The sequence below is a fragment of the Protopterus annectens genome, chromosome 6.part0 (assembly GCF_019279795.1).
Source record: "Protopterus annectens isolate FY-2018-M chromosome 6.part0, PAN1.0, whole genome shotgun sequence".
NCBI lineage: Eukaryota > Metazoa > Chordata > Ceratodontiformes > Protopteridae > Protopterus > Protopterus annectens.
In genome coordinates, this window is record NC_056737.1 from 703,181,608 (window position 1) to 703,208,898 (window position 27,291).

The following is a 27,291-nucleotide window of genomic DNA, read 5'->3' on the forward strand; positions in this document are numbered from 1 at the left end:
CAGCTTTCGCCTTCTTCAGATCTGTCCATATCCAATCATAACTTTAACTAAATAAGAGGAATGTGCAGTCAGGATCAACCTTTAGCGCTACGCCTTATTAAAAATTCCGCTTACAAGCTGCAGTTTGTCCATTCCCATTCATAATCTTCTCACTTATCAGCTCACCAATCACTTGTATTGAAAGAGGGGGAGTGCCCAATCATATTCATCTTCTCAGGTGACGCCTCTTTAGAATCGGCTTCAATGGTAGTACTTCATTCAGTCCTGGTTCTTTATCTTTTGACTATAGGTGTGAGGTCAGTTTCTACTGTCAGCTGGACTTCCCACTCCCTGGAATACATCACCTTACACATGACTGCAAAACAACTGTTTTTTTTATCTCATCTGCAAGTACATAAAGGGTCACTCCTGCAGCACTCAAACAAATAGTGCTTTCAGGCAACCACACATTCATCACAAATTCAAATAAACACTTTAAGATAATAGGGGAGGGACAAGCCTTGCATGTACCTTCACACACATACACCTTATATGACTGAGTTCATTGTAACTGAGATAAGGAATAATAGTTAAAAAAAAATGAGTGGCAATGCTGCAATTTCTTTAATTTCACTGACTCTTTTTCCATTGGGGACAGCAATACCAAGGCATATCTGGGTTAGGTGAGCATCATACAACCCATTCATACTGCTGGTGACTCTCTTTACTCCAACTATATTTCCAAAATGTGGAATGCCATCCCTCAGCCTATCTTATCTACTGTTAATCCAACTCACTTTTAGAAACTAATCAAGGAATACCAGAGTAAAAACTGGCTATGCTCTTGTTCTACCCCTGGCTAACTCCTAACCTACCTACCTTTCTTATTTCCTAATCTACACTTCATCCACTTTATGTCCAACTCATGTAAAATAAATCTTCTATTACCCCTTACTTCTCCTCCCCCTCTTCACAAATGACCTAGCTTAGACCTACCTTTTTCCTTTCCTACCCACTAATACCATGATCATCCACTCTCTCTTCTCCCTCATCTTCTCAATCTATCCACTTTTCCTTGCTCCCTAACTCTTTACCTACATCTACTTCTTCTTTCGGCCTTTCCCAGTTAGGGGTCGCCACAGCGGATCACCTGTCCGCTCATGATTGGCAGTGGAGTTTTATGGTGTTGAGTTGCCAGCCCAGCACCCAACCTTCCACAGAAGGCACACACGCATGCACTCACACCTAGGGACAATTTAGAGTGTCCAATCCACTTACAGCATGCCTTTGGTATGTGGGAAGAAACCGGAGCACCTGGAGGAAACCCACGCGACCACAGGTAGACATGCAGACTCCGCACAGAAGACACCTCAGCTGAGGATCAAACTGGAGAACCTCTTGCTGTGAGGCGGCAATGCTAACCGCTGCACCACCGCGGCCGCCCCAGTCTTATATTCATATTTAAATGTTGTAAATACAGGTTATCAGTTTGTAAACCTATAATGCAAAATGTCTCATATATGTCTATGTGATTGTTTTCATTATAGTGTGTGTGTGTGTGTGTGTGTGTGTGTGTGTGTGTGTGTGTGTGTGTGTGTGTGTGTGTCTTGCGGCTTTTCCCTGTTAGGGGTCGCCACAGTGGAACTCCGGTCCGCTAATGATTGGCAGTTGATTTTTACGAGCCGTGTTGCCAGCCCTGGCACACAACCTTCAACGAAGGTACGCCCATTCACGCATGTCTCCACGCAGAAGATGCGCTAGCTGAGAATCGAACCGGACAGCGTCTTACTGTGATTATACTAATAAACTAAATCTTACTCTCTCCTACTAGTCCTGGAAATATTATTAACTCTTATCCACTCATGTCAGTTGCTATTCTTCAGATTAGATCATTCTGTTACAAGCTTATTTATATGTTCTGGTAATCACTGTAAACATTACAACATTTGAAAGTGTAAGTCTTTATATTAATATGCAAGACGCTCTGATTCCTCACTATGTAAAATAATCTACCCTTTAATTTATGTGAAATTAGGAATTATAATTTATGTCCTTTGTAGGAACATTTCTCAATGTAATTTTTTTGTAATTTTACTACTGCTGTAATTTATTGTACATTTTGTATACTTTGTATTGCTTTCTATACATTATATTGTTGCATTCTTACATCATTGTTGTAGTCTTGTATCATTGTTAGTTGTTTATTATTCTGGAGCTTTTCTCCCCGGGCCTCCACTGAAAATGGGCTCTGTTCCCAGTCAGACTTTCCTGGTAAACAAATATTAAACAAAATATTTATTTTTTGTTTATTTGCATTTGTTTACCAGGAAAGTCCACTGGGCCAGGACAGCCCATTTTCAGTGGAAGCCCGGGGAGAAAGGCTCCAATGAAAGAAAAAGAATTGCAAAAACATACATAGATTTCAATTTAAAAAAAGTCAAAGACATTACCAAGTACATTCAGATTACAAATTTAAAAAAATGTCATAGTAATCACATAGCATGCCATAAACCTGATAAAAAAATAGTAATACAAAAGATTACACATGGTGCAAGTATAGGGGACATTAAAAACAGGATACAATACAGAACAGAATACAAGAAAAAAGGAATAAGGGTTTAGCATTAAAAATAGAACAATAAATTATAGTCTATGAAAATAACAATGAGAAAGACATGCAGGGTGTTACTTTATGACTGCAAAATGGGAAGGAAGAAAGGTAAGAGAGAGAAAGAAAGGTAGAAAAGGAAACGTGAATAATAGTGACAGTAATTAGGGGGAAGAGAGAAGGAATGATAATGACTAACTGGAGAGCAGTGAGAAGGAAGAGCAAAATAAAGAGGAGAAAGGGGAAGCAGTGGCAGGGTGTTAGGGAGAAGACAGGGAGAAGAAAGAAGACAGTGCAGGAGTAAGTTATATAAGTTTGTAAAAGAATACCTTTTTGGCAAATGCTGGATTAATGAGTTTCAGGGTTCAATTGGAAGAGTTAAGTAATGGTGGAGTGTGTAACTGAAAAGTTATATGTCCACTTGGAGAGAAGATGATTGTGTAGTGCACTTTTAAAGTTGGAAGGGCATTGTTGTTAAGTGGCTGGAAGGAGGTAGGTTATTCCATATTGTAGCAATATTCCATGAGTACAATAACTGACCTGCAGGTAGCTTGGGTTTCTGGAACTGCATAAGATATTGGTGTTCAGATCACAGAGGCCTAACAGGGTTGTAGAGCGTGAATAAGGAGCTTATTCCAGGGCAGTCATGAGACTTGTATATCAGTTTATGTGTAGCTGAGAGCTGAAGGAGGAGTAGGTAGTGGGGTGAAATAAATTCTTGCATGGGGTGCTCTATTGGCATATTTGTTCATTATGGCAACATACTAGTGTACTGGTCTGCTAGGGCATCCTACCCCCCCCCCCCGAAGCAGTCCCCATCTGAAGCAACTGCTCAATGAGGTTCTCTTCCATTCTGCCAGCTGAACACACTCTCTAGGCTTTCGTGCTTGCACATAGATGGCATGTGCTAAAAAGGGTCATGCTCCACAGGTGTAACATGTAGAGCTCCGACTAGGTGTCACCCAAACGGTGAACCACACAACTTTAACCAACCCCCTTTTCTCAATTAAAGAGCTATGACAACAGTTCCAAGACTGAAAAGTTTAAACCTCTGGTCTACACCTCTACACTATAACTATGCACAATATTTATGAAATTGCAGTTTGCACCACTTTTTTATGAAAAAAAGTTGCAAAATAGTGTATCAAGCAAAGAGACCCCCCCCCCCCCTGAAAAATGTAAACAAAAATTGAAAGGTAAATCACAGCAACAACAAAAAGAGAAAGAAATCCAGATGTACTCCTATTGATGACCCGACAAGGAAGACATGTGAGACAGCCACAAGTAAGTCTGCTGAGGTACTCGTCTTTTCATAAACATTAATTACAAGAAATTCCCTTTATTCTCTACAGATTGTTTGTGAAACTTGAAATAGACTAGGAGACGCAGTTCTGGATGTCTTTCTTTGCAAGACCACCCAATGGATGCAGATCGGAGAAGGGATCACAGATGAAAAGCAGAATCATCACGTATAGTATAATCCAGAAAAGAGAAAGTACCTCCTGACATTCCACCAACCATAATGATGATCTTTGAAATTGTGGAACTACAAGTGTAAACACACAGGAATATATGCTAAATTCAAGGTTCTGAGACCTTAAAGTATCCCTCACTACAAGGGGCAGTAATCTCAGAGTTACTACAGATAAGTAGAAAGGGTGAGAGGGTCACAGCTCTTAAAATATTGGGAAAAGATACATGAGGTGAAGCTCTCCTACAAAAATGATTTAATAGTTCACAGTGAGATTCAAAAGCCACTGTTTTGTACTTAACCTCAGTTTATCTTTTAAAATTCCAGGCCTACATGTCAGATCTTCTGCACATTATAGGAAGCATGAAGGAAAGGCATAATAACAATGTTAAGTACCTTAAGGAAACCAAGAAAATCAAACTCATCCATCTTTTACAGATGAAGGAGAACAACAGGACAGATACTGGAGATGAGGTTGGACAATGCAACTAAGACAATGTACATCTTAACAGAGAGATAATGAATAACAGGAAGATCAACTTAGAGAAGGTTGAAGTTGAAACTCAGTGAGTGAACTAAACAATGACCAGGGATGACGTAATACAGTTCTGAGAGAAAAGTACTGGTTAAGAAGGATTTGCATGCTCCAAGTACAGAAATAGGATTACATGGCCTAAGGAGTCTTTATTTTCTGAATGAGTCTGTGCTTTTGTCAAAAGTCTTTCACCTCTTATATCACTATAGTATAAGGAATAAATAATAAAACATCTCTGTTTGTTTAACATTAATGGACAAAGAATAACAAGCCCTTGCCGAAAGAATCAGCTTTGATGTGGCTCTTTCAAAGGGCATCTAAACTATTTTTCACATGAACTTGGGCCAGTGTCATACATGTTTGGCACCCAATTCATTCTCGAAATGAAAATCCCCACACTTATTTATCCATTTCCTACCCTTACCCAGTCTGACATATTTATTTCCAGAAAAAGGCTTTAAACTGTGCAATAATGTGCAATAAAATTAGACAAGCGGTGCACAAATTATTACAGTGAAAACAACTGGCTGTAACATAGGACTATCGTTCATGCCTACCAATTGTTATGCTCCTGCACATAAAAATACAATAATTAGAATTATTTACTTACTTATGATGTTGGGTGATGGTTATGTTCATCTGGGAGTAAAACCATTGTTAGTGGAGGTCCAAGTGGATCGGTAAGATGTGGAGGAGATTGACATTTAGCACTTCCAGTTTAAAATAAAATGAATTTTCTAATCACCATTCTGACTTGCACACACAAGTTCACATACAAGAGCTGTCCCTTTCACTACAGACTTTGTTGTGCTTCAATCTAGTAAGCCATTATATAGAAGTATAGGTTATACAAAACGCCAAGAAAAATCCTTGTTAAAACACAACTATGAAGATTGCTCTAGGAGCTAAGCATACTCAGTCACACTTTACTAATTTAAGAATTTATACTGGCATTTCCTACTCCTTTAATTGCACTGTGCTGCAAGACTATGAATTCAAGGAAAACATACAAAAATGAGCAAATTCATTAAACTCCATCCATTCCCCATGTTAACTACTACCTGACCATAGATACTGTGGCTACATTCCATCACATACAGCAGAACCAAACTAAAGTGCCCAGTAAAGTACAAAATCAATGTGAGCTCAAATGTCACAAATATTAGCATTAACATACATTCTGCAGCTACTCCCTTGATGCCTTCTCATGATAAGATTCAGAAAATGGAAGCATGCACATCTCTTATCAGGATGTGAACCTAACAGACCAACAACTGTGCTTGATTAGTTCCAACAACACTCATAAAAAAACTACTTTACAAGTTCTTGTATTTAAAAAAAAAAAGTGAAAAGCTTACGTTTACACACACTTCTTAAAAAAAGATTTGAAAATGTTCACTCCCCCATATTACAAAATGTGATCTCCATTTGAACATCTACTGAGTTTATTACAGTTTCCTGCTCATGAATTAACCATTTACTAGATCACTCATCATATCTGACAAGTTTCCAATGGAAATCATATACCGATATTATAACGCAGACTGCGGTTTTCAAACTGATGCAAGAAGTCCTTTGTAAAGTGCAAAATTTCCCTTAAAACAATGCTGCACTAAAATGAAAAAGTTCTAGTATATTTTTGTAAGTTGGATTATCTGATACACTTCGAAGAGAATATACTACTGAATCAACAAAGTGTGGTGGGTTGCCATGTGTGAAATGGCCTAGGCTATGCCAATTTCTACATAAAGAGAAGCAATATTCAAGCCCGAGGGCAAACTTGCTTTTCCCGTGAATGGTTAGTGGTGACTTCCCTTAATGTAAACAAATCAGAAGTGCAGGCCACACTCATGATGACAATTAAGCCGTGTTACATTACTACAAAGGTAACTGGTTGAGCATGCCAAAAAACAGGGATATTACCTTTGCAGGTAAAGTGAAAAATCTAACTCTGCAATGAGGTAAAGAATCTAACTCTGTAATTAACTCATTTATATCTAGCACCTTTATGTACACTTCCACTTAATACCCAGAGCTCCTTATGGTGTGCTGACATTTTTTGGGGCTGTCTTGTCTATTAGACAGTATAAGAAAGGGTAAGACATAAGTAACAAAAGGATACGGAGCTTGTTCATCTAAGTATCCCAAAGTGAACTGTCACCGGTTATTCCTGTTTTCGTATTTAACACTCATATTTATATTTACAACGGAGAGAGCTATGTGTTACTGAGGGATATGGTATGAATTATCATGGTGGGAGACAGAAAAACAAATTGTCACTGCTCATCAGACTTTACTGGTAAAAAATGTCAATCAATCAAATGTACAAATGACTACAAAGATTAATACTCACTTTATAATAATTAAAAAGAAATGAAATATTTTCATAGGTACATGAATATTTTCTAGAACTAAATGACTTGTAAACTATTGCATAGCATCAGTCACCCCTTAAATAATGTTAAAGAAAGCTGTTATTGATATCTGCACTAATTAGTTGGGTAAGAGATTTGTACCATATTTTACATCAGAATCTGTACATACTCAACATTTCAGGTATTTATAGTGCTAATTACATGCATAAGCATTTTTTTTATATTTCTGTAAATATTCAAAATGCCCAGAAAAGAGTTTCTTGCTGTCATGTAGAAAGCTCCAGTTTCATGAGCAAAAGAGCTCTGACATATGTCTAGAATCTGCAGTTTCCAAGACATAAATGCACCCAACCCACTTTTACCTTTCAAACCGTACCTGCTAACCTGATCTGGACCTTACTCAAAAAGCTAAAACCTACTACACTAAGCTGCCGACCACCTCCCAGCTGAATATCTTCAAAACGCAGCTGATGCCATAGCAGTTCCCATTTCTATTCTGATCAACAGATCCAATTCAGAAGGATCCATCCCAGCAATATGGAAAATATCACATTATACCTCTCCATAAAGGAGGAAGTTCCACAAAATTATCTAACTTTAGACCTATAGCCATTCTTTCACCACTAGCTAAAATCATGGAAAGATGTATACACAAACAAATCATGCACTTTCTTATTCAAAATGGAAAGCTCACTGACTCTCAGCTCAGCTTTAGGCTACTCCACAGTACCACCACGGCTCTTCTCTCTTTCTTTAATGTCATCAATCTTCATCGTAACAACAACAAACTATCTTCAGCACTCTTCCTAGATCTCTCAAAAGCTTTCGATATGGACAACCATCAGCTACTGCTCAATACCCTACAAACTATCGGTTTAGACCAACACACAATACAATGGTTTCACTCCAAACTAAACGGTAGACAGCAGGCTGTCTTATGGCAGAGCAAGCTGTCACCCCAACTTCCTCTAACCCTAGGTGTCCCATAAGGGTCCATACTAGGTCCCCTTCTTTTCTCTATCTTTATCAATGATCTGCACACCACCATCCCAGGAGCCACCTGCATCCAATATGCAGATGACTCAATGCTAATATGTTCCGCCTCCTCTCCTATAAAACTTCTAACCCTCACCCAGACCACTTTCAGCACAGTAGAAACATGGCTAGCTAATCGCCGCCTGCTTCTAAATCCTAACAAAACCAAGCTACTACTTTTCTCCCTTAGCCACAGAATTTCTCCTCCTTCCTTCAACATCAAATCTAGGAATGACACCATTACTTCCCCTGATGACCACACAAAGCTTCTAGGAGTAATAATAGATATCAGCCTTAAATTTGATAAACGTGTCAATCACACTATTAAGTCCGTCAACAAAAAAATTGGCTCCCTGTACAGAGCCAAACCTTTCCTCAACCCCCTACCTAGGGTAGCTATTGCAAGATCGCACCTCCTCTCTACCCTTATGTATGCCTCCCCTGTACTCACCAACCTATCCAAAACTGATCTCAACCAATTATCAGGATGTTACAGTCATATAGCCGGATTCGCTACAGGCATGGCTTTTAGGACCCACCATTGCCAGAACCTCAAAGCACTGGGATGGCTAGAGTATCCTACCCTTCTACAGCTCAACTAGCTTACAGTAGCACATAAAATACTCCATCAACCTGATAACACCCCTGCCCTCAAAAATATTCTCATCCTTCATAATGCCCCAGGCCATTACACTCAGCTGATAAACTAGTGATACTGACCCAAAAATCCAACAACTCTGCAGGTGATGTGATATTTGCCAACTCAACCGGTAAAATCTGGAATCTACTCCCTACTACCATTACAAAGGAAGCCTCACTACCCCTATTTAAAAGAGAACTCAAACAATACCTCACATCTCATTGGCTGCGCTCTTGTTCTAAACCTGACTAGCAACTTCACTAATACATGTCTTGCTACCCAACCTGCTGTTTAGCCAAGTATCTATGTCTCACAGCATTTGAATGTCTAAGTATTGTGAATTATGAGATATGACTGTATTCTATGTTCACATTTTCTGATACGTCTTTGCCAATCAGATGTAATGTCTGCACATTGTGTATATTGATATCTGCTTGTATTCTTTATCTATATTTTTCTAAACATGACTGCCTGAGTTTATCACTCACTAATGTATGTACGGTCTCTTTTTTGGTATGTGGAGCTTTTCTCCCTGGGCCTCCACTGAAAATGGACATATACCCAGTCGGACTATCCCAGTCAACAAATGTAAAATAAAAATAAAAAAAAAAATAAAAAATAAATAAATAAATAAATAAAAAGTTGTTTGTGAAATTCTGAAGAAAACTATAATTCAGGGTTTATGCACATTTTAATAAAGTATCAACATAAAGACAGTGAATGTACTACAGTAACTATTATCCCTAAAATAGTACTTTTACTGATGGCACACAGCTGTTTGTAACATTTAAACGGCAATTGCAGTTCACATGATACTAACATTTGTTTGGCCTATTCTTTTTATCATGCATTTTCACAGAATGCTCTGTAATGAAAGGACATGTACAGCCTGCTAGAGGTGTGACATTCCACAGCGCAGTGGTATTAGCGAGTTAAGAAATTTTCAACTGTGGAAGGGGAGTTATGAAAAGACAATTGTCATAAATAAGGTTGTAAGATGTCCTTAATAGGAGTAATACAACTTTTAATTTAAGGAGAAAATGGTTATTACACATCATGCATTCCTTTGCACATTCAGTATAACAACAACATTTACCTGACAGAGCACTGTAATATGTTGCCTCATCTTCATCTTCATGGGATGATGAACCACCGACATCCACTGTATGGTCCCACTCTAGTGGAATAGAGTCCACGCTAACTGGTGTTTCACGACCTGATCGTTCATATCCAGGAGCTGGTGGCATGAGTTGATTAAGTGGTTGTGGTGAAGGAGGAGTCACGTTAACCACTTTCTCTTCCCAGGAAACACTCATCTCTTTTGAATCATCTCCATCCGTCTCTTTGTCAGACACATCCTTTTCATCATCTGGAATCTAAAATAGATATCATTAGCTTCATAAATTGAAACATACCAAAAGTTAACTAAATGAGCTATGCTAAACAGTATTACTAAATAAGCATTAGATAATGTGCACCAACATAGTCTTACCATGAAAAAGATCAATGAAAATCTGTGCAAAATGTGAGTAAGAAGAATTCACTCAAAAGACAGAAGAGACATTATGAAACAATAACTACGTTGGTGAAAAAGGATAAATCCTGAACCCAAGCAAGTAAAGTTTGAATTTAGCTCAGGTACCTGATAAAACTGGCAGGAGGATGGGAAGGAGAGGACTGACTGATGTTTAACCCGCCTGTCTCTCTTCTACAGAAGAGGCGAGAGGTAGGATCATGTATCTAGCGATGCTCTCAGTGATGGACTAATCACTGGCAAGGTCCAGAATCACACAGGAGAGACGGTCTCAACTGAAGTAGGGCCAGCTGAATACATTGCACATGGAGCCAAGGCCATGCTTCACAACAGCCCACTCCAATAACACCCCTTAGGTTCTAAAAGCATGTGCAGAGGATAGTACATATTATCAGAGGTCACCACACAATCCTAACACACAGATGACAGCTCCCAATCCTGGCTCACTAAACTGTCATCTGTGGGGAATGAATGGGTCCGCAGAGACACAGTGCTCAATGGTTAGCATGAGGAACTGGTGAAAAAAAAAATTTTTTTGGTAAATAAATTGGGCAAATAAGTGCAATGCATTTGTCTTCGAGTAACACAAATACGGTTTAAATTGTAAAAGCACAGTGGTTAAAGAAATGAGGTGGGTATGTAGCAATTTTTCCTCTATACTATTAGTTAAAGTCAATGTGCAATGTTAGTAAATCTAGTTCCACAGCTACAAACAAACAAAAAAAAACAACGAACTTTGAGTAAGATCCAAGAGATGTTCTGAGAGGCTTATTATTATAACAGCTAGGTATCCTTACAGCATGTTTATAATCACCAAAACACCTTCCCAATCCCCAAAGTTATTCTGTGCTTTGAGAAATACTCTATGGCCCACATATAAATGTGACCTTTCTTATGTGCCCTTCCATAATTAAAAATGACTAATTAGTTTGGTAAGAGATTTGCACCATATTTTACATCAGAATCTCTATATACTCAAGTTTCTTTTTCAATGATAACCCATATGCCTGCACAGTATAACCTGTATCAGTGACAGGATGTCATGTATGTGTCCACTTCAAAGCCCTTGATTGGAAATTCCAGGTACTAAATCAGCTTTGTTTTTCAGCATCATATTCCATTTCTTTTCCCTTCTTACCATCCCTTGTCCCTGTCCAGCTTCCTCTGACTCTTCTAAAGTGAACCTATAAAGAGCCACCACCATCTAGAGAGTATACTAGAGAAAAAGGGAATGGACGTAAATTACCAGACCTTTGTTTTATATGACACAAATACTGCAAGCATACCTAAATGCAATTTAGAATCTACAATCCACCTAATATAGGTCCTTAGGATATGGAAAGAAAGTGGACTACCTAGAGAAAACCCGTGATAACAAAGGAAGGCCATATACACTACATAAAAAGGCCACCCCACCTAAGGAACTTTGCTCTGATGTCCACTTAAGGACCCTTTGATCTGATGCAACAATGCTACTTAATGCACCACTGTGCTGCCAACTTACCCTCCTTGTAACCTTCTAGAACTTTCTAAATGACCATCAGTGACCATTCTTACCCTTCATTATGCTCAGTATTCTTTTACAATTTCTGTGTCTGTAAGTGCACCACAGCCTGTCCTTTACATCTTTCTTTGTTTCAACAATAAAATGAGAGATGAAAACAGTTGTGACAGTGCCTTCCTTTGGCTAAACCCTTCTTTTGACTTTTACTGTTTAGTACAGTTCCATTACAACAGTGAACTCCATTTGTAAGTTTTCAGTAATATAAAAAGATCCATCCATCCATCCTCAATCCCTTTTCCCATTTTTGCACATGGGGTCAGGGTATCACTTCAACAGTAACAATCATCTAAAGCCAAGGATCATATTAATGTAAACCCAGAGGCAATATTCAACAACCTTACAAAGAAAAACCACAAGACAGACAAGAAATCCTAGATGTTATGAACCGTGTTTAAACAATCAAACATCAGGGTTATTTCACCTCCACTTTGTTTTTCTGAAGACCTCTATATTCTTTTAAGATTATCTGTCATTATTTAATTACTTTAGTCTTCAGTGGTTAAACTACAATGTTCATGAGGAAGAGACCAAAAACACAAGACAAACATCTAGACATTCTGTGAAATATTGGACAGTGCAGAAGTAAAACACTTGCACATGCATGTGCGCATACACGCAGAGTCATCATCTGTAGAAGCAGTTTGAACACACACATGCATTATCATGCCTTCTATGTCAGATGTTTAAAAAAGTGATCTGTTTATTTATTTAATTTCTTTATTTTTTATTACCAAAGATTTGGAGGTCAGTCGCTGGTGGAACCGTGAGACTCGCCCAAACACCTCGTGGCAGTAAGCATGGAGCTCCTCGAGCTCATCCTCTATCAGAACTGCATCCATCGGCTCACTCTTCTGGATCATCTGCTCACCAAACACTATCAGCTGATCAATTTTATTGGTATTCAGTGTGATCTCTTGTTGGAAACCCTGTTCAGTAGCACAATGAACAAAAACAGAGAATGGTGTTTAAGTTTTACATAGCAAAGCTAAGTACCTTCAAATTAAAAATAATCATCTTCACACTGACTAAGCAAATGCCCTCTAATCTCTCTCTCTCACACACACACACACACACACACACACACACACACATATGCGTAAACACACACACATGCGTAAACACACACACACACACACACACACACACAAACACACACACACATGCGTAAACACACACACACACACACACACACAAACACACACACACACTTACACACACACGCAAACACACAAACACACACACACACAGACTAGACTGGCAAATGAGGACAAAGAATAAACAGGTAACCCACTGACAGAGGAGAGTATCACTTACAAGCTGGGTATCTGCATGAAATTTGGCACGACAGCTATACTATATTCTTGTCAAGCCAGCACATTCAGCAGAAACTAATGAACACATTGGTTCGGTTAGCACTGCAAGTTAGGCTAGCAGTTGTAAAGTACTGCTGTTCAAGATTTTGTGAGCCAGTGTCAATGCATGCACACTTTCTTACAGTGCTTTTAACCAGGCTACCAGCACTAAGATAGTACTGTGCAAACAAAGATTTCAGCAAAGCTCTCAAAAAGGTGCATTAATGCATGCATCACTAAGACAAGCACTTTAAAGTGGGCTGGCAATTCCAAAGTTCTGCATTGTAGACAGTGATTTCATCAGTGAGCTTCTAGACATGTATGCATCACTTTTTATGGATACGGTAAACTCTCAGTTAACCGGAACTCAAGCAACCAGAAAAAAAATAAAAAATTTGAAGAAATACAGTACAATTTTCACGTGTTGCACTTTCTGTTCCCCCCCCACCTTATGTTTTTAGAGTTTTAAAAAGGAAGATCAGAATAAATTCCATTTCTCCTCAGCCTAAAAACAAATCAAACCAAACAAATAGTATAGGGTACAGTATTAGTCAGGCCGATTTTTAATAGCAACTCTCAAGCAACCGGAAACTACAGTTATCAGGCATCTACCAATCCCCATGGGTGCTGGTTAACCCCATGGGTGCCGGTTAACTGACAGTTTACTGTACTCTGAATTCAGCTAGCAGCTCAAAACTGCTTAATACACAGGTAAATTTCATTTCAGAGATTTAATGGGTTCCTCAAGTACATTAAATGCCAAAATATGCTAAGGTTTAAAGGCAGAATATGCTTTTTGATTGTTTTCTTAACCATAACTGTCATGGACTATGTTAGAAAGTACTTGGACATTCAAAGGCTCATGCCTTTTAGCTCCACATATTTACAAATAAAAATCCAACTATGAAGTAACAGACATCTGAATACAATCCAGCAAAGCAACAGAGAATGCAGTAGAGCATTTAGAAGAATAAAAAGAACTACTAATTAAACAATACTGTAACTTACCCTTTGCATCTATGTACTTACTATCGATCCCCTCAGTACATACACTATCCATTTAGTAACTTTTACCTTCTTTCCTCGGGCAGACAGCTGGTGGGAATTATCAGGACAGAACCGCTTACAACAGCTGTGCATTAACTGCTCTCCGCACATTCAACACTGATATTTACCCAAGGAGCTACACATAGAAACTTGTTATATATAACTACAGGGACTAGAAAATACATTTCTGGAATGTGTCAATCAACGTATTTGCTGATTGTGAGCTTGCTAACACATATGATATCCTAGGACATTAAAACATACTTTTTTATAGCAATCCATTTAATATCCTATTGAGAAGGAGAGAAAACAATGAGGCCTGACATCACTGTTCTTGTTTCTGTCTGAGATACACTTATATACAGTTTATAAAGGGAAACATACTTTCTGGATGTTCATTTTATTTATTTATTTATTTACCTGTCAACCAGGATTATTGGTTATAACCTCAGGTATGAGGCATAAACAACATACAAAACCATTAACTTGAAAAGCTTGTGATGAAGTACAAGAAACCTGAAATTCTTGGGGGACAAGAATGACATGGAAGGCAACAGGCTACATTTGCACAGGATTTTTTTTTTGGAAGGTGTCCTGCTGAATGCTTGTTCATATGAAGCAGAATTAGCTACAAGAAAAGACAGTAACACCACACCACAGGAAGTCAATAACTAACATTAAGTTACCAACTTCAGCTGCCAGGCTATAATTAACAGACTGATCATTTATAACTTCATTGCAAGGCAAACAGATGCCACGTAGCAGAAGTTATTCCTAACTGTACTTAATAATGCAAACCCAGACAAATAACAAGCCAAACTGCTGGTGGACAGTAGCTTTAGAGAATTCAGAACAGCTAATAATGCTGTCAATTGTTTAACACATAATGTATTAAACTTTGTTTAACTCATAAGGTGTTACCTTTGGTATAAATTTAATTTTTGCTATATACATACATTTAATTGCCGCATTTTGTCATCAGTATCACTCTCTGAAAAGTGCTCAACATTAGTAAGCTGAAGATCCATTTCAGTTAGCCACATGAGAAGGCCTTCTCTTGTCCCCTCAAACTCCTCTCTCTGGTTGATGAAGTTCTGAAAAAGGAATACAATTAATATAGTTAATGTCAACTTATGCTACCTTTAAAATTTACATTTATACACTCTATTGTAATAGAGATTCAGTTCAAAAATATTCAGAAAAGTCTTACATGCTGCCATTCAAATTCACTTCCCCAGCACACCTCTGTCCCGCTGACCAACAGAGCAAGAACAATATGGTAAGCCTACTGACACTAAACTCATCAAAGAGATGAGAAAGCAATCAAGAAGAAAAGGCAAGTTACAGTAATTAAAATATCAGTCACTATGACGGATAGAAATAATAAAAACTAGTAGAAAAACCTAGCCAAGCTAGAGTTTTCACTGTGTAATGCCTTAAACCTCCTGTAACAGCGGCCCATGGGATATATGCAAATGACCCCTTAAGGACATCAAGTGTTTCAGCTATATGGCTTCCAAATGCCCGTGACTTTCTATTTTTTGTTTTCTTAAGAACAGACAGGCAGAAAATGGGAACCAATTAATTACTACAGTAAATCATACAAAGAGGGCAATACAAACATGCTCACTTCAAGTCCACTGCCCAGGCAAAAAAAAAAAAAAAAGATATGTATAATACACACACACACACACACAGACAGACACATACAGACAGACACACACTTACCCTGGTATAACTGAGTTCTTTCTATCAAAATGTACATTCCCTCAATGAAGACAGCATAAGATGGCATTAATTGAGGCAAGAACATCAATCTAACACATCTCCCAGACGACCCACAATGTGTTCATTTCTAGGTCCATACCATTAGGTAACTTCAGTTTTTGATTAGTTTCAATGTTCTTGACACTGGAAATGTTGACTCTTCTGGTTTTTAGCCAAAGATGCCAGGTTTGATGTTCAATAAAATGTTCAACAAAACAAGGGCAAAGCATAGCTATACACGTCTATGTGTATACAGACATGCATACATATACACACATACACGTGTGTGTGTCTGGTTATATGTGCTTGTGAGCGCATGCAATGTTGAAGTGAGACAGTGCATGTAATGTTTAATTGAGACATATTTGACAATATATGCAATCATCAATGTGCAATTCTCATGTACTTTACTTAAATATCAAGACTGCACTCACTCTCTCTCTCTCTCAGATTTCTCCTTTCAATAAGATATGGTAATTCTTGACTTAACATGTATAAAATGCAGGGTGGGTATATTGGGGGGGTGGACATTCCCAGACACAAAAATATTTTAACTGACTTTTTTAATTTGAATTATTTTAAGAAAAGCTGCTCTTTGTGATCACACTTACAACTGCCAATCACACACACCTATGCATATTCTATATCACTGCATTGGCTATTTAAGTTATAATGGAATCCACCTTTCACTGTCCAACAAATCACCACAGTTCATCAAGAAGCACCTTCTTTCAAAAACTGAAATAACATTCCAAAATCCATTTTTTTTTCATGGGGAAAGCCCACAGTACACCCCAAACTAAGTCCACGATCACATAGTGAAGAAAAGAAGAAACGTTCTTAACACCACTGTACACCAATCTCGTACTAATTAAGTATAACCAGTGAAATACTAAGACTCCTGCTTTGACACTATCTATATATATATATATATATATATATATATATATATATATATATATATATATACATTGGTTCACTACATTCTCTCGAAATTTTGATATATCGAATTTCAAAATCTCGAGACCATATAGCTGAAACCCCTAAATACCAAAAGACCAAAGCGCGAATTTCAAAATCCCGGAGTTCAGAGATGTTGAAGTAGCGCTTCTGGTGTTGCGGTTTGTGACTGGATAGGTGGAAGGTCAGGTAAGTATCTATGTTTAAGTGTGTTGGTTAGGGGCTTTAGTGTGTGTAAGTGTGTGTTGTGACTGTGATGTATGTGTGCGAGGGGAATGAAGGTGTGTGGTGGTGTTTTTGTGTGTCTGTCTGTGTAGTGCAACCTGGAGTTTGAATATTTAAGTAGGGGGGTGTGGGGGCACAGTCCCCCACATGGAGGGGTGCAGGGGGCTTGCCCCCCTTTTGTATGTAGTGTAGGTTTATGTATTTGTGTTTTGGGCAAAGGTGTGTGTATGTGTATGTGTGTGGTGTATGTTTAGTGTAGTGTTCTAGATTTTGAAATTTGTGCTTTTGGTCTTTCGGTATTTAGGGGTTTCAGCTATATGGTCTCGAGATTTTGAAATTCGATATTTTAAAATTTAGAGATTATGCAATGAACCCATATATATATATATGTATATATATATATATATATATATATATATATATATATATATATATATATATATATATATATATATATATATATATATATATATATATACACACACACACACACACACACACACACACACACACACACACACACACACACACACACACACACACTTTCTAAACCCCTTGTCCTGCAAAGCACTGGAATGGTACAAGCTGTGCACAGCAAACTGGATTCCTCTATCTGCAGAAGTGTCGCTAGCTTGTTGTGCAGGATCCCTCAGTGGCACTGGTGTTTCCAGACCAGAGGTGTGACACAGTCTTCTTTTCAATGTGCTCATTCTTTGCTCAGATGCCTCTCCCTCAGTGGGTTGTGCCCAGGATACCTAACATGACAGGTTTCCTCGTTCTTTCTAGGTAGTAAATTTAATATGTCCGGAGTACTGAACCCAGAAGAGAAGTAGATCTTGCAAGACTACCAAGTTGCTTACTTTATAATGCAAAGTGAGCCTAGGAAAGTGCAGTTGTGTACACTTACCATAAATGTAGATGTTTGAGTGTATTCACTGCTGCAGTCCTAACAAATGGGTTATCCTGCTCCCGGTAGCTCTCAGTCGGCCAGAATACCAAAGGTAAGTAAAAATGCCATCGGTTGTAAAGGACGTCAGGGCGTCCGATACAAAAGGAGGCAGCCGACGTCACTTCCTCAGTCTTTCTTGCCATAACAGTCAGAAGCCCCCAGAAAAAAGGCTAAGCCAAATGCAAATTTGGCAAATAATATCCAGTTCAGCCTGTACCTCAGGAAAAAAGAATAGGAGAGGACCAAAAGGGGGGAAGGAGGGAGGGAAACCAGGACTGCAACAGTGAATACACTCGAACATGAACATCTACATTTATGTTAAGTGTACACAACTGTACTATGTTCATCGTGTTTCACTGTTGCAGTCCTAACAAATGGGTTGATTACCAAAGCCCAGTGAGAAGCGAGGACGAACCAACAGAATCAAGGGTTGGAGATAATGCCCTGCAACACAGCAGTGGCAAACCCTGTCCTGGCTCTGAAAAACGGGCAAATTATAATGTTTTGTGAAAGTGTGAACAGAAGACCATGTGGCAGCCTCCAAAATATCTTTAGTAGGGACACCCCTTAAAAAGGATGCAGAAGTGGAAGCTGCTCTAGCTGAGTGAGTCCTAACCCCTTGAGGAGGAACCTTGCCATGAAAAGAATAACAAAAGTTGATGCAATGTGCAATCCGTTTGGAAATGATTTGCTTAGAAATAGCCTTGCCCTGAGCTCCAGGGGCAAAACTGACCAATAACTGAGCTGATATCCAAAGGTCTTTAGTCCTGTCCAGGTAAAACCTGAACTGTCTGTGCACATCAAGAGAATGCAGGATCCTTTCACCTTCATTTCGAGGATTAGGAAAGAAGGTAGAAAGGTGTATGGACTGATTAAGAGTCAAGCTAGAAACCACCTCAGGCATAAAGGAGGGGTTGGTTCTCAAAGAGACCCTGTCTGGATGGAAAATAATAAAAGGCTCCACAGCCATCAATGCCTGCTGCTCCGAAACCCACCTTGCTGAAGTTATAGCCAAGAGGAAAGCAGTCTTCCAAGAGAGAAACTTTAAATCTGCAGAGGCAGCTGGCTCTAAAGTAGGAAGAGTGAGTTTCTCTAGAAAAAAAATAAGATCCCAAGCTGGAATAGGTGCCCTTCTGGAAGGTTTAAGTTACAAGCACCTCTGAGAAACATTTTCATCAAGGGATGAGATAAAATGGGTTGTTCAAGAGAACAATAAGCAGAAATGGCTGAAGCATGGAGCTTGATAGAAGAAAAGGAAAGACCACCCTGAAGCAATTCAGCCAGGTATTCCAAGATCAGAGGGAGGGTAGGCTGAGAAGAAGAATCCCCTCTAGCCTGCATCCAATGAGAAAACCTTTCCCATTTGACAGCAGAGACCTTCCTAGTGCTAGGCCTCCTGGCCTCCCTAAGCACATCAATGACCTGCTGGGAAAGGGAAGAAGATAAGGAAGGAGTCAAACTATGAGCCATGCTGCCAAGTGAAGGGATTGAAGAAGAGGATGCAGAATAATTCCCCCTTCCTGAACCAAAAGGTCTGGCTTCAGAGGAAGATGCCTAGGAGGGAATTGGGAGATATTGCGAAGCACCGGATACCACTGCTGTCTGGGCCAGTCCGGAGCTATGAGAATAGTCTGTGGACGTTCGTCCCTGATCTTCAACAACACTCTGAGTAGAAGAGGAAGAGGAGGGAAGGCGTAAACTGATAGCAACTTCCAAGGGAAGGACAGAGCATCCACTCTCCAAGCCCTGCTGTGATGCTGTCTGGTGCAAAATAGAAGAAGAAGGTGATTGTCCGGGGAGGAGAAACGATCCACCTGAGGTGTGCCCCAACATTGAATGATGCAGTAGAAAACTGTCCTGTTCAGCTGCCACTCATGACGATCCAGGTTTCGCCTGCTCAACCGGTCTGCCAAAACATTGAGCCTTTCTGGAAGGAACTGAGCTAGGAGATGCAGATCCAGGAATGCTGCCATGGACCAAAGATTCATGCTTTGTCTGTACAGGGGGTAAGAGCGAGTCCCTCCCTGCTTGTTGATGTACCACATGACTGTGGTGTTATCTGTCCTGACAAGTAAGGTCCCTGGAGAAAGAAGGTGCTTGAAGGCTAGTAAGGCTTGTTGAACTGCAATCAACTCTTTTAGATTTATGTGCAGGTGCATCTGCTGGGCGTTCCACCGTCCCTGTATGCATCTGCCATCCAGGTGTGCTCCCAGGCATAGTCCGATGAGTCTGTAGTCAGAACTTGAGTGGCAAGAGGTGTCCAAAAGGGCATACCCCTGTTTTGTAGACAGGCTGCTGCCCACCATAGAAACTACGTCTGCAGAGATGGAAGCAGAGGGATCATCATATCCAGGTCCTGTGTGTGTTGACACCAAATGTTTTTGAGGTACCATTGCAATTTCCTCATATGCAGTCTTGCATATGGAATCATGAGAATACAAGATGCCATGAATCCCAGAGCTTGCAGGTATTTCCTTGCAGGAGCTGGGACAGGCTGGCCAAGTCCTTGAAGTAAACTGAAAGAGTTGTTGGCTTCTCTTGGGTGAGATATATCATCTGGGCGGCTGTGTTCAGACTCGCTCCCCAGAATGTTATCTCCTTGGATGGTACCATTTTTTATTTTTTCCTCGTTTAGAGTGTAACCCAGGGAAGAGAGATGAGTCTTTACGAATTCCAGATCCTTTAATAGCTGCTCCTGAGCACTTGTTTGAATCAGACAATTGTCCAAGTATGGGCAAATCTGAATTGTCTTCGGCCTGCAAAAAGCAATGACTGGGGCCAGGCACTTTGCGAAGACTCTGGGAGCAGTAGATAAGCCAAAGGGCAGCGCAGAGAATTGATAATGTTGCTTGTCCACTCTGAAACAAAGATACTGCCTGCAACTTTCCCTGGTAGGGATGTGCAGAAAAGCCTCTTTGAGATCCAAGGTTACCAGCCAGGAATCCCTTTCTAGCATTGGTAGCAACTGATGCAGAGTGAGCATTTTGAACTTTGGAATTACTAGAAGAGAGTTCAGAATGGAAAGATCTAAGATAGGACGGCAGGTTCCTTCTCTTTTTGGACCTAGGAAAAGCCTGGAATAAAAGCCCTGGTCTACCTGCTGAGCAGAAACTGATTCTATTGCTCCCAGATGAGACAAAGACAAAATCTGTTTTTCTACTTCTGCCTTTTGGTTTGGAGGAACGTCTGGGAATCCCTTGGGAGCTGGGAAGGTGTGGAAAGAAAACTTGTGCCCCAGGGTCACCGTTTTGAGCACCCATTTGTCATTTGTGATAGAGGCCCAGACATCTGAAAAAGGGCCATCCTTCCCCCTAAAGGACTCTCCAGGCAAGCAAGAACAGGCAGCAGTTGTAAAAGGTCATTGTGAGTGCTTTGATTGAGATGTAGGGTTAGAGCTTCCTGCCTTAGAAGTCGAAGCCTGCCACTGCCTAGACCTTTGAGGGGTAGCTGTCTGTCCCATAAAAGATTTATAACCCCTAGTCCTGGAACGGTTCTGTCTGCTGGTATCAGGAAAGGTCCAACTCTTGGAAGGGTAATTCCTGCTAAAGCGAGGGGGATGAATTTGCAGAACGTCTTTAACAGTTTGCATGGACTTGGCCTTATCCTCCATCTTCTTAAGCACCTCCTCAGCTTTGCTGCCAAAAAGATTGTCTTTATGCAAAGGTACATCCAAAAGCTTACAGGTTCTGGAAGAGGCTGTTCTCTGAGCCAAGCGTGCTTTCTAATAACAGATCCAGTGGCCGTAGACCTACTGGAGGCCTCAAGGATGTCAAAACCACAATGCAAAGAATGCTTATTGACCAGAGTGGCTGAATTAAACAAATCCTGCATGTCCTTACTCTCTGCCAAAAGAGGTACATTTGCAATCTTAGACTTAATAGCCTCCAAGTTGTGCTGTTGGTACTTCAGCATATGAAAAAGACAATTGGTAGCCCTAAAACCTAGGGTGGCAGAGGTATAAACTTTCTTGCCCCACCTATCTAGGTTCCTAGAGTCTCTGTCTGATGGAACAGGATTCCTGGTAACAGTGGCCTTAACCCCTTTATGGCCCTGAGAAATAACCTCTGGATCCACCAACGGGTTCCTGAAAAGAAATAAATGAGAATCAGGGACTCTGTGGTACCAGCCAGGTTTCCTGGGAGCAGGGGGAACCGAATTTGGAGACAAGGAATTTTCCAGAAAACCATCATCAACAACTTCCAACAGAGGGGGAAATAGCAAGAGGTTTATGCTGAGGTAAATCAAGAAACTCCCTAATCCATTTCTTAGATTGGGGATAATCTTGGCTTTCCCATTTAAAATGTTCCCTGAGGGTATTTAAAGTGTCACCAAAAGAGAAATCCTTCGCAGAAGAAGCCAAAGGAATGGATTCCTCTGCATCTGAATCCTCAAAGGGAGAAAAAGCCTGAGAAAATTCCTATTCATCAGCAGAAATGCTGGAAGAAACAGATCCTGAACAGGACAAAACCTCAGGAGAAACCTCCCTACTCCTTTTAGGAGGGAGAGGCTGAGAACCTCTGATAAGAGTTAACAAATCATTAGCCATTTTAGCCATCTGGGACTGAGGAGAACTAAAAGGGACTGGAGCCTGCATTTTCACAGGCTTATGGATGGAAGGATTGCCTGCAAGCCTGAAGGACTCGGGAGGCCTGGCAACCACCGAAGAAACAGTAGGAGTAGAAGGAAGAAGTTTGCTGTCAGGTCGCAAAGCAGAGGCCTCAGACCCCGGAGTCAGCTTAGTGGTACCAGCTCCAGCAGGAGAGGAAACACATCTGACACAGATATCCTTCAGAAGGGTCTCACAGAAACGGATAACTGGTGCCAGAGCCATGGCCTAAAGTTAAATGCCAAAAAAATGCATAGTCATACCCTTCGGGAAAAACAAGGTTACCCCTAGCTACCAAATAGGTGGCAATCCACTGAGCACAGAATAAGTTATCAGGGACCTGGGGACCTAGGTTGATAGTAGTCTGTCATTCGACACCCATGTAGCTAAAGTAGTTAGGAAGACCTTCTACATTGCCCACCTTATCATGAAGGGATTCTCATCTAGATCAAGGGAGGTCATAGTCTCCCTATACTCATCACTCATCAGACCAATGATTGAGTACAATGCCCCATTCGGAATGTATCTGACCAGACACTTGCAGCAGCTGGAGAGGCCGCAAAAGTTCCTCACCAAAAGGATAAAGGATCTCAAACATTTGTCCTATGCTGCCCGACTGAAAGAACTCCAGCTCTATTCAGTCGCTTACCGCTTGCTCAGAGGTGACCTTTGCCTAACATACAAGGCCATGTCAAACCCAGATTTGATGAATATGCTTCACCTCAAAAAATCTAGATCCGTCAGAGCCACAAGGGCGGGAGACTTAAACCTCGACATGGCTATTAATAGGACGTGCTGGAGGGATAGATTCATCACCCAAAGACTCCCTATGCTGTGGAACAAAATCCCGGTATATGTGAGGCAGAGCACCTCGCTGGCCTTGTTCAAGAGAAATCTTGACCAATGGATGGGAGATCGCAGATATACCCCAGGAATTACCTCAGTGTCACTGCTCGACAGAGGCACAGCAAAATAATGGGTATAGTTCCCCATACTAAAGGGGTGGCGTAAGCCACAAAACTATGGGCTAGGCTTGTAAATGCCCTCGGGCAGATAGCCTAGTATGAACCTATGAACCTATGAACCTATAAGGTCAGAAGACAAACTGGATGCCAAAGGCCTAAGGGACTCAGACTCAAAGCTTGAGGTTGTACATCTACTGACTGCAGCGACTGCAAATGTGTCTCACTGGCTCCCGCCTGACTGACTACCAACTTAGCCTCATCCGAGGACTTAGTTTTCTGAGGCCTGTCATGGTCCTTGTCCTTACGCTTTTTTGGGAATATCCGAAGCATGAAGACCAGTGGACGCCATACCCACAAACTTAGGCCAAACTCCAAAATGCTTAGCCAAAATCTTAGCCCGACGATGGATAGTACACTGACTAAATGAGGCACAATGATTACAACTGGGAATGTTGTGATCAAGGCCTAAACAGATAATGCAATAGGAATGAAAATCTCTATGGGGAATATGCTTTCCACAGGTAACGCAATTATTAACTTTTTCTGACATTCGTTAAGGCAAGAAAAGAGGATCCCCAACGGGGCTGTAGTAAACTTCAACTCTTTGTAGTTAGAATTCAACAAAGGTAAACTGCCGACTGGCACTTGTGCATAAAAAGCTTCTGCTTTGGGCTCCGCGGCAAGGAAGACAGAGGAAGTGACATCGGCTGCCTCCTTTTGTATCGGACGCCCTGACGTCCTTTATAGCTGACGGAAACCAATGGCATTTTACTTACCTTTGGTATTCTGGCCGACTGAGAGCTACCGGGAACCGGATAACCCATTTGTTAGGACTGCAACAGTGAAACACGATGAACATCCCTGGGAGAGAACCCACTTATTACCATGATCTCATCATTTTGGTCACCAGGAAAGCCTGTAGTCATAGAGAAGTTTAACAACACTTGATAAGTAACTTAAGGGCTTCATTCAGTAATTCACTTTTCACTTCACCAATGCAGTGCAGCAGAACACCTAACTGCAGAAGTTGTTGCATCTGTTCACTGGTCTCCCCTGCCCTTAATTGTGAGCATGACTCTAAGCTATATAAACTCTTTACTTAAGGGAACTTCTTGCTCTTAAATGCAAAAACAGATCATTCTTTTACAGGAAGCACCGGAAGCAAGCAGCTGCTATAGTTTATACCATGCAGGGAGCATTACAGCGCTCAGATTTTATGTTAAAAAAGACAGAAACCAATATTTTTTTCTTAATGTAACCTGTAGTAAGCAGATGCTACAGTTTATATCACACATGGAGTGTTACAGCAGATTTGACCACAGAAGCAATACCGGCATTTAAAAGCCAGTGTATGCATTAAAGAGCAATTGGGATTGGATGGCTGAACATTCTCTCTTCATCCCACCCCAGCTATGTTACAGAGATGGAATAAAATATTGTGGGTAGGCATTAACAAACTTTTTAGGCACACAACTTAAAATATGCAAAGAAGAGATCATATACATAGGCAGCTTCATGAACTAAACAGAAAGGAAGGAGAGATGGACTTCTGAATTTTCAGAAAACATCACATTAAATGTTCATTAAAAACATTGCTATTTTTACAACTTTGCAAACTTGAATATTTGTCAGCAATGTAATACAAAACTGGTAACTCCCTTTCAACTCATTTAAAGTCAGAGTCAAAGTAAACTTTACTGTTGATTAGATATATACAGCAGTGCAAGCGGAACGAAATTATGTTGCTTTGGTCCCCATGCAAGACATAATGAACATACAGTTTAAATGACAATAAGACTAATGCACATACAGTAATAATGAAGATATTAACAACACCATAAATTAACTCAATAAATTACCACAAATGGACAGGACAACATTAGACAATATTATACTAGTTAGCATGGCAAGACTATGACTTCACATTGTTTCTGCGTAGACTACTGCACTTTATCAGTTGTATGATATTCTGATGTTCAGATTGCACATGTATAGAGTGCTGACTCACTCCTAACTATTGCGCATTCAGGAAGTAATAGCATAAGAGATCAGGCTAACTAACAGTTATTGAAGCAACTTACCAGAGCAATTAATATAGATGATACCTCATAGTAAGTGGCACATTAATCTGATTATTTGCTGTCATGCCATACATTCAAGTTCAGCAGCATTATGGACAGACGGAAGAAACTCCTATTTAGTCTAGATGTTTTGCAGTGTAAGCTGCTATACCACCTGCCCAAGGAAATACACGCCATGGACAGGGTGAGTGGGACTGTTGATTATCTTCCTAGCCCTTTCCACACACCGAGTCTTGTACAGATCATCCATGGATGGTAGTGAGGAACTAGTGACTTTTTCTACTGTCCTCACTACCCTCAGGAGAACCTTTCGGTCAGATGCTTTGCAGTTACCATACCAAACTATTTTGTTACTTGAGAGGATGCTCTTGATGGTCCCCCTGTAGAAGGCTTTGTGGATGAACTGAGACAGGTTTGGCTTCCTCAGTTTCCATAGGAAGTGCAGACGCTGTTGTGCCTTCTTCACTGTGTGGCTAATATGAGTTGACGTGAGATGTGCACCACCAGGAACTTGTTTTTTTCGACTCTTTCCACTGGCACCCCCTTAATTTCCAGAGGTTGATGCATCTCCTGAGTCCTCTTGATGTCCACTACTAATTCTTTGGTCTTGCTTACATTTGAGCCCAGATTGCTGCTGTCTCACTAGCAGCCTATCAGATGTCCCATTTCATCCCTGTAGGCTGTTTCCTCACCATTGTCTGGCAAGACTTATGACAGTGGTATCATCCGGGAAATTTATGACTGTTGGATTCATGCTTGACCATTGCAATAATGTGTCAACAAGGTGAACAGCAGAGGACTCAAGAAGCAGCCCTGAGGGACACCCGTGCTCAGTGTAATACTGATTGAACTGTTATTTCCCACGCACACTTTCTGGGGTCTGTTGATGAGAAAGTCCAGTACCCAGTTGCATAGAGGGGTGCTGCTGCCCAGCTGGATCAGCTTTGATAACAGATTCTGGGGGATGACAGCGTTAAAGAAGGAACTAAAAATCAATGAACATCAGATTGACATAGCAATTCTTGTTCTCTAGATGTGCCAAGGATTCACAAAGTGCTTTACCTACTGCATCAGCCATGCAGCAGCTAGATCTATAAACAAACTGAAATGTAGACAATGTTGTAGGTAGGCTTGAAGAGAGATGGTTCTTCATCAACTGCTCAAAACACTTCATTACTGTTGATGTAAGAGCAACTGGCCGGTAATCATTTCGGCTTGTCGGTTGGGATTTCTTGGGTAAGGGAATGACTGTCATACTTTTTAAGTAACTGGGTACAGTGGCTAGTTTCAGGGATGTTTTGAATATATGTGTTAGTACAGTGGACAGTTGGGTAGCGCAGTCTCTTAAAACCCTTCCCATTACATTATCAAGACCAGCTGCTTTTCTTGGGTTTACTCACCTCAGGCTCATTTACTAGAAGACTTTGAATAAACCAAACCCGACACACCCACAGTACATCAAGATACACTTTACTTAAATGAAATGGCTTCCTATAATCCTTGTGCAACAGCTACTGTATATAATTATCATGTAGCATGATAAGAGACTGGTTTTAAACTACTACATTCTGTGTGACAACTAATGGAGAAGTCTACCA

The 27,291-nt window shown here is 40.3% G+C and overlaps 1 protein-coding gene across 1 annotated transcript in view; it reads right to left on the reverse strand.

The window, feature by feature from the left end:
- SYNE2 (spectrin repeat containing nuclear envelope protein 2) overlaps positions 1-27,291 on the reverse strand; it is a 3,814,665-nt gene that overhangs the window by 169,712 nt on the left and 3,617,662 nt on the right. Inside the window, exons 124-126 of the mRNA XM_044073561.1 lie at positions 15,097-15,234; positions 12,473-12,667; positions 9,740-10,019 (exon numbers count right to left, since the gene is read on the reverse strand). Coding sequence (XP_043929496.1) covers positions 9,740-10,019; positions 12,473-12,667; positions 15,097-15,234 — 613 coding nt within the window. The remainder of the gene's footprint in view (positions 1-9,739; positions 10,020-12,472; positions 12,668-15,096; positions 15,235-27,291) is intronic.